Source organism: Phoenix dactylifera, chromosome 11, assembly GCF_009389715.1.
Source record: "Phoenix dactylifera cultivar Barhee BC4 chromosome 11, palm_55x_up_171113_PBpolish2nd_filt_p, whole genome shotgun sequence".
NCBI classification, from domain to species: Eukaryota; Viridiplantae; Streptophyta; class Magnoliopsida; order Arecales; family Arecaceae; genus Phoenix; species Phoenix dactylifera.
The window spans coordinates 15387910-15403183 of NC_052402.1; the positions used below are offsets into that span (position 1 = coordinate 15387910).

The following is a 15274-nucleotide window of genomic DNA, read 5'->3' on the forward strand; positions in this document are numbered from 1 at the left end:
CTGTGCCACCAATCACCCACACGCGGTCATCAACCCTAAAATAGTGGCAATCAACAAAATAGCCGACCTGCCAAACCAAAAAACAGAATAACAAAGCGAAAAAAAAGGCAAATCAGGATATTTAGACGTGAAAATATATTTCTTTGCAGGTAGGAAATCCGCAACTTAAAGGTATGAAGCTTGAGTCCTGAAGTTATATTGCTAATGAAGCAAAAGAATTCACTTAATCCACCCTAGCATTAAAATCCACCATGTTTATTTAATACAGAAAATAAAGAATGACCATCAATAGTTTATGCCATGATAAGGCTGATAACTGACTCTTTATATTCAGAACTCTGATCATTTTCTTTTCAGCCTTTCACACAACTTTTGGATCATGGACCCTAGAATTGCATCCACCAGAGTAAGCAAAAGCAGTGATTCTTGAAACGGTAAAATTCGACCCTGAAATTTCCGGGCTTTCTCCGACCAGTATAAAATGTGGAGTCCAAGTCATGCTACCTCTCAAGAGATCAGGAAATGATAAGAAGAAGTGCCCCAGTGGTGAGAATTTAGTAAAGATCAGGAAATGATAAGAAAAAGTGCCCCGTGGTGAGAATTTAGCAAAATTCAGGTGTCTTCCAAGAATGCCAACAGATATTACTAAAAATGCAGAAAAACAAGCCAAAGAGATGTTACAGAAAAGCCAGAATTTTTTCAACCAGGAGCTTCATAAAATATAAAAATACAAAAAGGTGGAAAGGAATTTATTCTCATCTAGCTAGAAGTACTTGCTCCGATAGTATCATCCCTTGCCGGCTAAGCAAAAGAACTAGAGCGTGTTTCCAAATGACATCAGCCCTCAAGGGGTGGGGTAGTTACTGGGTAGAAGATCTTGAGGGGTGGGATGGGTATACAGTAGAAAGTAGGAGTCCTTTCTAATCACAAAAATTAGAAATCTCACTTCACTGGGAGACCTGCTCCCTCATTTATCCACTGCCTATATAGGCTAGCTCTTGTAAAGACAAGTATCAATAGTCTTCATCCGACTCATTAAAGGCATCAAGCAACAAGAATACTCTCCCCAAAAGTAACTCTTTTCCCCTCTAATATCACCAGATAGATGTGCATCAACATATCCTGGTTGTCACTTTAAAAACACTTTATAGATCTTTCACCATAATACCAATCTCCGATAATAGAACACACATTTTCCGCCAAAGAAAAAAGGCAGAAGCTTAAAGTGTCACTACAAGCAACAACAAAAAAATACAAAAAATCCAAAAATCCAACAAGCATAGTTTAATAATACTGACATGCTAAAGTCTGCTTTCAGATTATCCATGGAACCTTCATATCAAACACATGCTGCCAGCCGAACCAAACTGGTTCCACCTGCCTATCAAAAATGAAAATGAGCTCCACATGAACTACAATCAACCAGTCAACACGCCAATGAACACGAAAACCATGATCATCTAGCCTTGTTCAGCAACACCCCAGAACCATGGAAGTGAATTTTGGCTGGAGGACTCTTTCATGTGCTTGGAGCTGTTTCCATTTTGGCCTCTGACGAGGCTTCTTCAGTCTTCTGCACATCTCCAGCCTTTTCGGCATGATCAACCTTTTCTGCTTCTTGTTCTGAAAAACAGATGGGTTATTAAATTAATATAAGGTTAGAGTTCATAAAATACTGGGAAAAAATATAATTGCACTGCAACAATTGCGCTTTGGATCTTCCACCCCACTACTGAATAGGACAGGGAATGAATTTCTAGTACTTAGAACAAGAGTTTATGCTCAAAAAGAAAAAAAAAAATGCTGTTACAACAGCAAAGGCTTGTGTGTTCGATCAATGCTTACTAATAAGGAAGTTGACTATCAGAATTTCCTAACAAAAAATTATATTGCAAGTCGCCTAAATTGATAATGTATATTGAGAATAATCATGGGTGAATACTATAGAGGATTGAAAAAAACCAGGGCCATTCTAATGTAAATGTTTTAGATTTGTGAATGAGAAACTTGACATTTTCTAAATGAAAAATAAAGGTATTGCTATCTGCAATCAGCTCCTTGGTTTCAATTTCTCACTGGGAATGACATATATCAATTTTGTATTATGCCCGGCATAATTTGCATTTCCACTTGAAACATAGTATTCTGTGCAAAATGCAATAGCTTAAACAGTCAAAAAAAAAAGCACAACAATCTACATAATGGAAAGGAAAGATTAACAAACAATCATTATGGCAGATAAACCTAGAATCCCAAGCAAATGCAAAAGGGCAAGATGGATAGATACAAATTTTGAATCCTCAATAGGGGGAAACTAAGTGGAGGTCCAATTTGACTGATGTTCAAGAATCAGTGGATGAGTTATCGTTAGGGGCAAAATGCCAGACAAACCCAGTTTTTTTTCCCTTTAAGATGCAGGAAACCCATTTCATATAGCCTCAAGGGAACCACAGTTGATTAAATCCTCTGATAAGGAATACTTCTAATTAAGTTGTTAAGAATTCTCTAATCTATCTGAAAAGGGAATCATAGTGCACGAGGCTCCTACCAATGCTGGGTTTGTGGAGAAAAGATGAACATAGCCTTACCCCTACATGGAGGGAGGTTGTTTCCATGTTTCAAACATGATGGAACAACTTTACCGTTGCGCCATGGCCCGCCCCTCTATCCTCTAATCCATCTTGATAAATTAAATTACTTGTGCAATGTGCATGCATTTGTAAGTAGACCCATGAAATGCGAGACTAAATGCATACATGAAGTACATGAGAAAATATGCCAAGTCCTTTCCCCTTAATAAATTATAGGTACTTGTAATTAAGTAGGGCTGATACGTTAAATTCCTTTCCATATCCAGATTGCTAGATCCCCATGAGCAGTGAGGGAAGGGATGCAAGGTGTCCTCAGTTTATCTGATGAAGACTTCGGGTGTCTCCGAACTGTATACCGAAGACTTGAGGTGTCTCCGAGCAGTATTATGAAGACTTGAGTTGCCTCCAAAGCATCTTACAGAATTTTAGGTGTCTTTGAACTGCGTATAAAATTAAGGGGCTGTTTGGAATCCTTCAAGTCAACTTAAACTGCAGCTCAGGTCGCATATAGTTTGAGTTGCTGGTGGATTAAGTTGAAACATAATCAATTCACCAGTTTGAATGGTGCACGAGGGCAAGAGGCAAGATCAAGGTGAATGTAGACCTGGGAGGCAGGAGGGCTGAAATCTCCACCATCAGATCATTGTCCTGATCGGATATGAGCCGTCACTCATCAATCCTCCCTGTGACATGGGAGGATCAGAAAACAAGCGTCCCTCACCTTGTGCATTGTCACATCAGATCTCAGCCTGCAGTGAGTTTGCTTCCCACTAACGTTCTCACACCAGATCTCAGCCGGCATTCTTGCACCAGATATTGCACTAGATCTTTAGATCTTCCGAACTGATTTGAGGCCTCTGCCTCCATGATGCATTTCTCCTGGCATTTTCGGTAGGGCACCGAAGAGGAGGGAGATGATGGTGCGGGATTGGGGATGGTGGGGTTAGGTGGCGAGGTTTAATGGGGCACTAAGATGAGGGAGACCGTGACATAGGGGGTTGGGGCCAACAAGATTAGGAGGTGAGGTTGGGTGGATCACCGAAGGGAGACAATAACAAAGGGGTGGGGTTGGCAGCATCAGAAGGCGAGGCTGAGTTGGGCAAAGGAGAGAGGAGGAAGATGGTGACACAGGGATGGGGTGAGTATTCGATTGGGATAGAAGAGCAGCGTATTTTTTTATACTGCTCACCTGGCTGCGGGTCAACTTGCGATAGTTAAGACTTGAGATGCAGGCCTTGTGTAACTCAAGTTATAGCACGTGGTCTATCTATGCCTCTCCAAACACATGAAGTGGCTTGCACCTGCAACTTGAGCTGCATGCAGCTCCACCTACAGGGCTCCAAACAGCCCCTCAATAGAGGTTGTTAAATCTCAAAAGTGAGTATCCCACCCTCCACAAAAACACATGCATGCAGGCAAATGCTACGCAACACTGTAGTATTTAATAGAGAAGAGCAAAGCCATAGGTAAATGCTCGATATAAGTCTAAAGATGAGGTGGGTAAATCTTGTGTAACTAACACACTAAGCTAGGAATAGAGGTGAGTAGGCCTGAAGGAAACCGCTCAATACTCTAACTTTGGAGCAAAGGTGGAAAAGCCCCAAGGAAAATGCCCAAACCTCAAAGCTTGGAGACTTCAAAGAATGTGAGCTTTGAAAAATATAGTGATTTGTACAATCATGATGACCAAAGCATTGATCATAGCAGTCAATGTTGGACTTAGATGATTATCACAAAAACTGAAGGTGCAAAACAATTGAGGCACCTTTGTTGCCATTCAAAGATTGCCTTGGATATCTAGATTGATATGCTAATATGAGTTAGGATGTCCAATTGACCATGCACTGTAAGTAATGAAACATCATTATAAAGACAGCAATGTTTGGATGGCTCGTATTGCAAAGACAATGTTTAAAGCCATTTGCTAGGAGATTGTAACTATCAGTTGCTGCAAATCATGAAGATTAAGGTGATCAAGTATTAGTGATGACGGCCTCAGAAGAGCTCAAACACTATCAATGCATAAATCACAATGATCAAGAAGTCCTAAAAATACTATAGGCTGTCACGCGATGGCAACAGCACGGACCGTATCAGCATGAATGGGTCTTTAACCTAATGTTAGTGTTCCCTCCTCTTCTATTTTTATTATTATATACTTTTTTACAGACAGCCAGCAAAAAAGAGAAAAAAGAGCATGGAATCTTCTCCACTCTCTTCACAATAGAATACCGTATGTTTAACATTATTCAAAGAGAATGAAATAATGTGGATATTGTCAATAGTGATAGAGAATAGAGAGCAATGAAAAGAGAAGGATGAAAGTACTCACCCAACACCACCCTCTTTCCTTATTTTGGGATCAGCAAGAGATGCTCCTTACTTCTTTTTGCTGCGAGATATTACTGCCCAAGAGAAATCTTATTATGGTGGGTCCTTCATGTAGACTTTGTAAAAATGTCACTAATTGAGTCATGTACGATTTTTCTGGTGATTGAGCATGTCCTTATGGTGGGCAAGGTCTTGATATCTCACGGTGAGGGTTATTGATGGCATAGCAGTATCATAATAGCGTCTGAATGCCCTCAAAGGGTAGCTTCCTCTCTTATGTATACGTGAAAACAGTCAAGAACCACCAAATCCTAAGGAATCATACTTTCCCATCTACAGCCAAAGATTTGAGGCACACAGCTGATATGGAGATCTCTCTCTCTCTCTCTCTCTCTCTCTCTCTCTCGCGCGCGCGCGCGCGCGCGCGCTGTGCCCGTTCATTAGATTAAGGCTTAGGAATATGAGTGGATATCAAAATGACAAGGGGTTTTGACTAATTTCTCTTGATTCTCTTCTTCTTTCATTTCCTTTCACAACACCAGCACACTTCCACATCTTCTAATGGACCCAAAGTGATTCCATACTTCCCTCTTAATTCATTTTCCTTTTAAATTCATTTATGGCAGCTGTATCCCATCCTAAGACTTGAATAGCTGGAAATATATTGAGAATGGTGGTTGAGCATTCTATCCAAGACAAAACTGAACTAAAGAGAAGTCATTTTCCTTCCCAAAGCTTCATGATTCATGGTTGTAAATCAAAGAGGGGTCGAGGGCTTCGGAACAGTTGGAAAGAAATCTAGCTCTTTCTTTTCATGACAATACTCTTTTTCGAGGCCACTAAGACCCAATGTGACCCCTCAATCTTTTATTTCCTTTTCTGGTCAAAGCAAACTCAATGCCCTTTCTGTGTGGCAACTTCACTAGGATGGTTAACAGTTTAACATATAAACAGTATGGCAAGTCTATGGGGTCGATACACAAGATCTTTTATGGGACCAACATATTTGAAGCTTGAGCTTTAATGCATGATTGTGATCATGTAGTACTGGGTCAAGTTTAATTGTATGAGATTCATACTAACCCATCAGGAAGCATGGGTCTGAACTCTGCTATGAATGTTGGATGCATGTCTTCTCGACCCACATAAGCCCTTGGAGGACAATGTCAATGAATTACTATTCCAAATTGGCATTTCCAATCTGTCAATGACTAAATTCATGGGTGCAAAAGCACCCCAAACAATATGATCCATTGGATACTGAAAAAATTGAGTCTGAAGCAATGTCACAACCTAATCTTTCAGTAGATCACGATTTACATGACTAATCAAATTTGTCCAAAATTGCATTACCATGAATCTAACTTATCACTTGTTAAGCTCAACAAAGTTTCATCCTGGAATTTATAAGGTGAAGTAAATAATTCAGTATAAAAAGCATCTTGAGCCGTTAAGAATTGATGATGGCATCCTCACCTTCAGAACATATGCCATGAAGCAGTTCTAGTACAAACCCCTAGATAGCTCTAGAAGAAAATGTTCATCTTCATGTTCTACTTTGATCAACAACACATCAAACATCAAATGCTACTCAACTAAGCTGTACCATATCATTATAGTCAAAAGATAAAAAAGGTAGAAAACCTGCATCTATGTAGTGGAGAGGCTGCGTGCAAGACTGAGTATGGTGAAACTGAATGAAAAATTGAAGGAAATTTTTTACTTCAATTTCCTTTTACTCTCTTTATCTTTCTTTTAGCCCTCCTAATCCCCTTCTGTCACTACAAAAAATATGATAGAAAATCATATCTAGTCATCCATGACACTGGATCACCATCTGAGTTAGGAGGTTAAACATTAAGTAGGATGGAGACCACAAAAAAAAAAAAAAGCATAATGCAGGATTGGAGGTTAAGAAATAAATTGCGTGAAGTGTATACACTTTTATGAGGACAACTAAGTATAAACATAGAGGACCCACCCATCGACTAACAACCATTCTCTTCTTCATATGTTTTCATTTTTATTTCCCCTACTTGTTTCTTTCAATAGAAAACAAATCTCGCACATATGCAAATGATTTTATTTTAAATGTAAACATGCACAGGGAGTATATTATTAAAGATTTTTTGCATGAATATCCTCCAAAATATACAAAATTGTATGAATAACCTTGTAAAATTATTATTTGCATGTATACCCTCATCAAATACTTATTTTGCATGCATACCCTTCTTTTTCTTTTTTTTTATATATTTACCCATACCATCGAATGCCATTAAAAAATAAACGATTTAAATTTGAAATGACTGAAATATGCTTAGAAGTAGGCGTGCAAAAAGAAAACTTTATAAGGATACACATGCAAATAGCAACTTTGCAAGAATATTCATGTAATTATGCATATTTAGGAGGGTATACACTTAAAAAATCCAATAAAAAATGATAAAAATTCAGTAAAGATAATTCAGTTGTTCTTAATAAAAAAAAGTGGCAAAAGAAGATTAAAATTATCATGTCACATGATCTCATATTAATATCAACTCTTATAGAATGAATCATCTTGCTTTTATGAAATTCTCACCTCAAAAACAAACAACTCAACATTTACATATCACAAAAAAATATTTTACTAATCTAAGCTTTTACAAATAATTAAGAATATATAGATGTCATAGATTCAAAAATGACAAAGATATCAAAATCAAATGAAGAATAGCATTACCAAAATGATCATCTAATATTCTAACTTGACCGAGTCATGATCTTTAAAAACAAATTGACAATGTGGCTCAATCTTTTTTTGACTTGGCGATCCAACTGAATCATACAAGACTTCGCAAGTTCTAGCCGAGTTTTGATCTTTTTTTATAAATTTTTTGAATGTATACTCTTCTAAATATGAGAAATTATATGAATATCTTCATAAATTTGCTATTTGCATGTATAGCCTTTTAACATTTTTTGCATATATTTCAGTCATTTTAGTTTTAAGTCGTTTATTTTTTAACGACGTTAGATGGTACAAGTACATATGCAAAAAAAAAAAGAAGGATATACATGCAAATAGCAATTTTACAAGAGTATACATGCAATTTCATATATTTAGGTGGGTATATATGCAGAAAACCTTATTATTAAACATATGAAATTTCTGGGTTGTTACCTTCATCATCACTTTCATCAAGGTCATCATCCATTCCATCACCCCCCATGCTACCAAAATTCTGTGCAAGAGATAAATGCAAGGTAAGAAATGTATGCCTATTTGCTAATAAAAGAAGTAAATTTTATTTGGAAATATTCGTTACCGAGAAATCCATCCCTCCCACGTCAATGTCGCCAGCACCTAACAAACAAGTAAAAGTTAGTAACCAGGAATTCCATAATCATAAGATCACATTTTTATAGGTACTGAGATTAATATAAATTTTCAATTACTACATACACAAGTTACAGTGAGATTAATATACTACGGTCCTCGATTTTTGCTTTACATATTCGCATAGTCAACTTATCCTAATTTGGAGAACTAGAAAGGTGCTTAGTATCTCCAGAACATAATCAATGATAAAAAGTGGGTGCAACGTGAGGCATTCAGTCTTAGCAAGGCAACCTGAAAGCCTCAGCATGTAAAGCATAACACCATACGTTTTCATTATGCAAGATAATTATTTTGAGTAAAAAAGAGATGTGTAAAAACAAAGGATATGACTGTTGCGCTTGGACTTGGTTACCTTCCATGAAGTTTGTAAGAATGTAAGGCAGTATTCTCCAAATATGCACAAGTTTTGATTTACATCAAACGATGATTCACTTTAGTTCAATACCATAATTAAGTTTGACATCAAAACTGCAAGGATTATTTTCTACAGTACATAACTTTGGCATTTGTATTTACACACTTCAAAAGTATATAATAAGTCATGGTAACCATCCTTCTGTTGTACTTTTAGTTGAAAATGATCATACCCTCATGGTATACATCCCACATCAGGAACATCATGAAACCGCATGCCTCACATGTCTCTCATTTTATGCTTATGCATAATTTAGTATAGCATCAGAAATGACTCAAGACATTTGGAGAGCATCTAAATAGTCTTGTATAAGCCCTTTAAAACAATAAATATAACACATAGTTGCTTTTCTTTTCAGCCAAATGTTTAACTAATAGTTAATATCAGCTTACGTTTAGTTTTCATGACATATTTCGCTGAAGTTACTTCTAAATATGCTTGGTTATAGTTAATTCACCAAAAAGGTATTTAGAGATATCTACATCAAACTATCTTCCTTTGATTTGTTAAAGCGCCATTATTACATTTCAAGATACTTGCTGGAACCACTATTCCTTTAGCATCAAATCATTAACTAGAACTAATAAGATGGAACATAAAGGAGAAGCATATATACCATCATCATCTTCGTCCACCCACATATCCCAATCTACTTTCAGATAGTGAGGTGTTTTTGCATCACCACGTAATAGCTTCTTCCACCACCCCTTCTCCACTTTTTCTACCACACAGAAGATAGACCGGACTCCTGTGTTAATTCTGCTTCCCTGATAATTACCAATATGGAGGTAAGGAAAAAAATTGAAATGGTGGAGAACAAGTTCTAAAACAAGATGTTTTTGCTCCACAATGCTTAACAACAAAACTTACCTCTACATTTACTTTATCATAGAGGTCCATTTTCAACTCATATAAGTTGTTTTCAGCTCCAGCAGTTGCCGAAAAAGTGAAAATGCCATCAGGTTCCAGATTAACCTTCACATCTTTTGCATCAGGCAACTGTACAGTGATGTAAACCTTGTCGACCCTTTGTGCCCACTTCACTTCAGGATGACGACTAAGGAAAAACGAGTATACAACATGTCAGATAAAGACTAGGGGTCTGTTTCGATGCTTGCTGGTTCTTCAAAAACAAATAATCATGAAACATGATTTTTTGTAAAATAGATTTTATGAAAAAGGGGATAACATGTTTTTTCATAAAACTCACTTTCCAGGTTTTATGACTTGTCAATTTTAGCAAAACAGGTTTTACAAAAACAATCTAGCTACCATTTTCTTAAAACTCATTCATTTAGGGTTTTTGGTAAACTTGTTTTACTAAAGCTTAAACAGCGAAACCAAAATGTGCTGTTTATTGAGTTTTATAACATTTTCATAGAGTGCAGTTGATCGAGTTGGGTCGGGTTTGTGTCAGGTTGAGACGTAAGTAATCTAAAAAAACTGTCAACCTGAACCAGTCCAGATAAACAGGTCAACAACTCCAACCCGAAACCAACCTGTTTATTAAATAGGTAACCCAACCTGACCTATGTAACTCATTTAATAAACAGGCCAGGCCGGAGATGACACAATTAACCTGTTTACCTTGACATGCTTAAACTCATGCTGACACAATTAGCCTGATTCTGTTAACCAATGCTAATACATTAACTTCACATCCAATTAACATAAATCTTTATACAATAATTTATACACATAATTCTAACAAATAATTATATCCATACCGAGTTAACGAGTTTATAATGAATCTGTTTCAAGTTCAGATCATAATGGCATCAACTAAATGCAGGACAAGTGTGCCAAGTCTCCAAAACCAAAGCCAACCTGTTTAATAAACAGGTTAGTCATGTCAACAGGTTTATGTTACAAACCCAATTATTCCCAATACAGACCTACTAACTTCACCAGTTTTTGTCAGATTGGCAAGTCAATTACAGCTGTCCACCTGAATTCCACTTTTCTTGGGCAGCAGTATGCTTGTCTCGTGAAGTACAATAACAGTTCTGATTTGAACAAAGAAATATGATGGCAACAATTGGGATACTCCTTATAACTTATTTTCTAAATGTAGCTCCTATGGGATTTTCGTCCCAGTCAATCTGCACAAGTTAAGATTTTAATAAGGTTCTAGTTATCCATATCAACTGACCAATTCAAACACCTAGCCCTGTAAAATAAAATGTCAAACAAGCCAGTTTACCAACGTATTCAGAATTTCTCAGATAATTTTTTATTCACTTTACACCAAAAGGGTGCTTCTGAGTAAATACCTACACAATATACAAGCACAATTTTATTGCAATCTAGCATTTTTAAACAGACATTCATGATTATTTGCAAATTTGACTATTTATTCCACAACTTCCCTGATTTCTTTCATGTAATGGTATATCTTCTATATTTTATCTGCTTCTATATTCATCCTTTCACTTTTAACCTATGGCACATTCGCAAATTTTAATTAAAGTAGAAACTTGTATCCTCTGCAAATAATTACAAATATTGAATTGTCACTATACCTAAATTCTGTTGATCCTTAGGTGCTATGGGCGGTATGCTAATTTGGATGCCAAGGGTCCAATTAAACACATAAACAGAATGCAACAAAAGAAATGCTAAACATGACCTGAATTACACAACCATACAAAAAGGAAATGAACAAGATAGATGGGACACAACTATATGGATTCTAACAGTCCCATTAGTATGTGATGTATCCTAGAATGGGTTTAAGGTTTGATATTTCTTTATTCGAGGGCTTTTTTACTATAATTGTCAGGTTTTGAGTCTCATGAAGGTCCTATTTAGCCTGAAGGATTATTTTGGTCGTTATTTCTTTCTTTTACGTGAGGGTGCATGGGAGGGGCTATTGTAAAACTTTCAATTGTTTTCAGTCAAACAATTGTGATTATAATTCAACAATAATTCTTTTGGTATAGCAACTTTAGTCCATATCACTAATTGGCATCTACAACTTAGATAACTCGGCCCATATTTCACCAGATGCTTACACTAGGTCCACCTTCCCTAATTTCTTTTCTAAGTCTGTGGAAGTAAAATCCTAACTCTCCCAAGTCCAGGCTAAAGGATCAACAGACAAAGGGTGACATGGAAAAGAGAATGGACCTATTAGCATCATGTCTACATCATTACCACATGAAAAATCTAACCGTCTATCTTACTTACGATTGACTGTTCATGTTCCAAACTGAGCATGATATGCCTTTGCAAATGTACAATGCTAGCTTCTTCCACATCTTTATGGCTTTCTTTCTTTTTGTTATTTATGAAATTTGATGTCGTGTAGAAGAATAAGAGATTCCCTTATATGAACTGCACAGGTCAATTGAAATGGGTCGGCTCAAGTTGGTCCTCATAGTTGACGAATCCAAGTCACCAGAATGAACACTTGTCAATTGTCCCAATGCAGCTCTTTCATTCAGAGATATGGAGCGCACTAGGTAAATGTCCTCATGCAGCTCTTTCATCCAGAGATATGGAGGGCACAAGGTAGAGATATTCACAACAATGATAGCACCAAGGAATATATTAGCGTCCCCTTTTCTTACAGGAAAACTAGCAGAACATCTTTGTTGGTTACCATAGATTTCTTCATCAAAAGCAAATTTGAGCCCAAAGAAGAGACTTGGAGCAAAACGAGAATCTTGATATTATAGCTTAACACTTATTCCTTCTTACTGCAATTTACTGAAACAGGATTTTAAACCAAGCTCCTGATAAAAAAATCACTAAATATTTCCTACAAAAAGATCTTTACTTAGAACCTTTTATTAAAATGGACACTGGAAATCAAAAATTTGTTTCACAACGAAAAATTCAACCAAATGATTAAGCAATCCTGTACAAAAATTTGATATAGTCCAACAAATAACAACACTAACAAGCACATATAAAAATATCCAATCATATTGATCTTAGGTTCAACAGACCATGTTATAATGTTATAAACAAGTTGTAGCTTTGTAACTTGATTGAAGTCAGATAGTACATAAAAATCTGGTGAGCACTAGTGTATGAGATTCTAGAATTTTATGGAAGAAATTTTAGGATGAAAAAAAATCTTAAATTCAGAAAAATTAAAGAGAAAATATTGAAGATCATATGAGAGAAGGAGGAAGAAATAAGAAGAGAAGATAGAAGAGCCAAAGAGATGTAAAGGACGAGCCACATGGTGCTGAGAAAAGTAAGATTTGGCGTAGATAGCTAGAAATCCATGAGCAGAAATAGAAACAGAAGGCGGAGTGGAAACAAGCGAGTATGAAAGACATGATACACCCCCTCAAAGTTGCTTATGGAACAAGAACAGACATGCACAAGTTCATGATTAGATCCAAAACCAGAAATGATTCGAAGATTATACTAAACGATCTTTCCTTTTGTGTGTGTGTGTGTGAGTGAGTACAATGAGGGGGCACAAAGAGTATGCTACTAGTGCGATTGCGTCTCTAAACTCCCAAATACTTTTCATCCAAAGTTCAACCAGCTAACAGTCCAAGATTTCCAAGTACAAGTTTTAACGCATTTGGGTTCTAAATTTGGGTAACTCTGAAGCAAAACTTATAACTAACTCTGATGCTAATGCTAGGTTTAACCAATGACAATACTTTCAAGAAGACATACTCATCTGTGGCCACAGAAACCACCCCAGATGTCGTCGGCGGCAACGAAATGCCAGGTCAAACGCCAACCTTCTCCCCAAAATTATTTATTATATGTAAAAAGATGGCTAGAAGAGAAGAAGAAGAAGAAGAAGAAGAAGAAGAACTTACCTCATCTCGACTGGATACCGTCGACCGGCGATCGCTGATCGCCTACAGACCACCGGCCGCTGATTACCCTTTGATTGCCGACCGCCGCCCGGTCTCTAGGGTTTAGCGTTTAGGGCTTGTACTCGAAGCTTTGATAATTTTGGGATGAGGGAAGAAACCGAAGCATAAGGTACATGCGCCTGGGTTGGGTACCGGGTTAACGGATGCATGCCCATTTAAATACCGAATCCGATAAATAATAGTATTCCCATTCTAAATCGAACCGACCTAAAATTTCAATTCCACGTTAAATGACACTATAGGAAGGGTTTTTTTTTTTTTTTTTTTAACATGAATATCCTCCCAAATAGCAAATTTTATATAAATACCTTCTTAAAATTAATATTTACATGTATATCCTCCAAAAATACTTGTTTTGCTATTTTATTTTTTTATTCTTATTTTTGTATTTATACTTACGCCATCTAACTCCGTTAAAAAATTAACGGTTTTAAATTAAAAAAAATATCCGTAATGGATAGATGTGCAAAAAAAAATATTTATAAGGCGATTGCAATGAGAGACAATAAAATAATTTCAATTCTATTATATTTGTTAATTAAAATAAATATAGTTTTTATTAACAGTATTAAAAAACCGTTATATTAGGAGCATTTGTGCGAAAACAGTGTTTTATGATGGTACAGAAATAAATATAAATTTTAAGAGGATATTTATGTAAATTGAAATTTTTAGAAAGATATTCATACAATTTTTTTTTTCGGTAATAGACACCATAATAAATTTTGGTTGTAACTCTTTTTCTTTGTCTCAAATGCACGATCAATAAAGATAATAAATTGATGAGAAGTGAGTGAACCATAAAAATAGCATTTTGAACTGCAATTTTGATCTCCCAGTATTACCACCATGATGGACGGAAATAGGAACCTGACCTTATCACAACCCAACCATTATCAGCTCAAATATAGGTCTCCAATCAAGAAACAACAATAGGATACATTTCAAATTATAGTATCATTTTGCTAATGACATTTTAGAAAAAATAGATAAAAGAGAGGCGGTTAACCATCCGAGAAAAGAAAAAAAATATATAACTATCATATTAAAATTAAAGACGATTACTCTTCCAACCAATAATTTGTTAGATAGAAACTCGTATATTAGTCCCATAAAAAGGCAACTGCTATAAATATTAATAGCTGACAATTAGGCAAATTGAAGCAATAATGAAAAAAAATATTGCTTATCAGCACCTATTCCTTTTGCTTTTCACCGACACAATGCAGGCAATCATTGGCCTTTACGTAGAACTCTCAGCATTTGTAAAAATTGTTAAACACAACATCCCATCATTGGAACATTCTTCACCTAAATGTTATATTAAAAATAGATCATTGGGTAGAATAATTGTATACAAAATTATATGATAGAGTTTGTACGACAGAATCATGGAAAATGAAAGAATGGAAAAGATGATATAGTCTCACTAAAAAAAAAAAAACCCACAATAATGAAGCGAAAAAAGACAAGAGTACTAATATATTTATGAAAATCTCATCCAAGAAGTTGTTCGAAAGCGTAGACTCCTGCAGGCATGTGGCACCCATCAAGCTACACACGCCTGCAGGGAAGCGAATTGTGCAGCTGATTGGGTCGCTTTCTATGCGGCTCACCATTCTAGAGACTTTGTTTGGAGGGAGTGCGACACAGTGCCGAAATCTCTTTCTGTTTTGTAATTTTTGGATTTTGTTGGCAG

At 36.2% G+C, this 15274-nt stretch overlaps 1 protein-coding gene across 1 annotated transcript; it reads right to left on the reverse strand.

Annotated features, from left to right (window-relative positions):
* Nucleotides 1-1126: 1126 nt before the first annotated feature.
* Nucleotides 1127-13669, reverse strand: LOC103709364 (uncharacterized protein OsI_027940-like). The gene is made up of 6 exons (XM_026805517.2): nucleotides 13516-13669; nucleotides 9593-9779; nucleotides 9339-9489; nucleotides 8234-8271; nucleotides 8089-8149; nucleotides 1127-1623 (listed from the first exon to the last, which is right to left on the reverse strand). The coding sequence occupies exons 1-6, from the start codon at nucleotides 13518-13520 to the stop codon at nucleotides 1520-1522; spliced, it is 546 nt and encodes a 181-aa protein (XP_026661318.2). The 5' UTR covers nucleotides 13521-13669; the 3' UTR covers nucleotides 1127-1519.
* Nucleotides 13670-15274: the final 1605 nt, after the last annotated feature.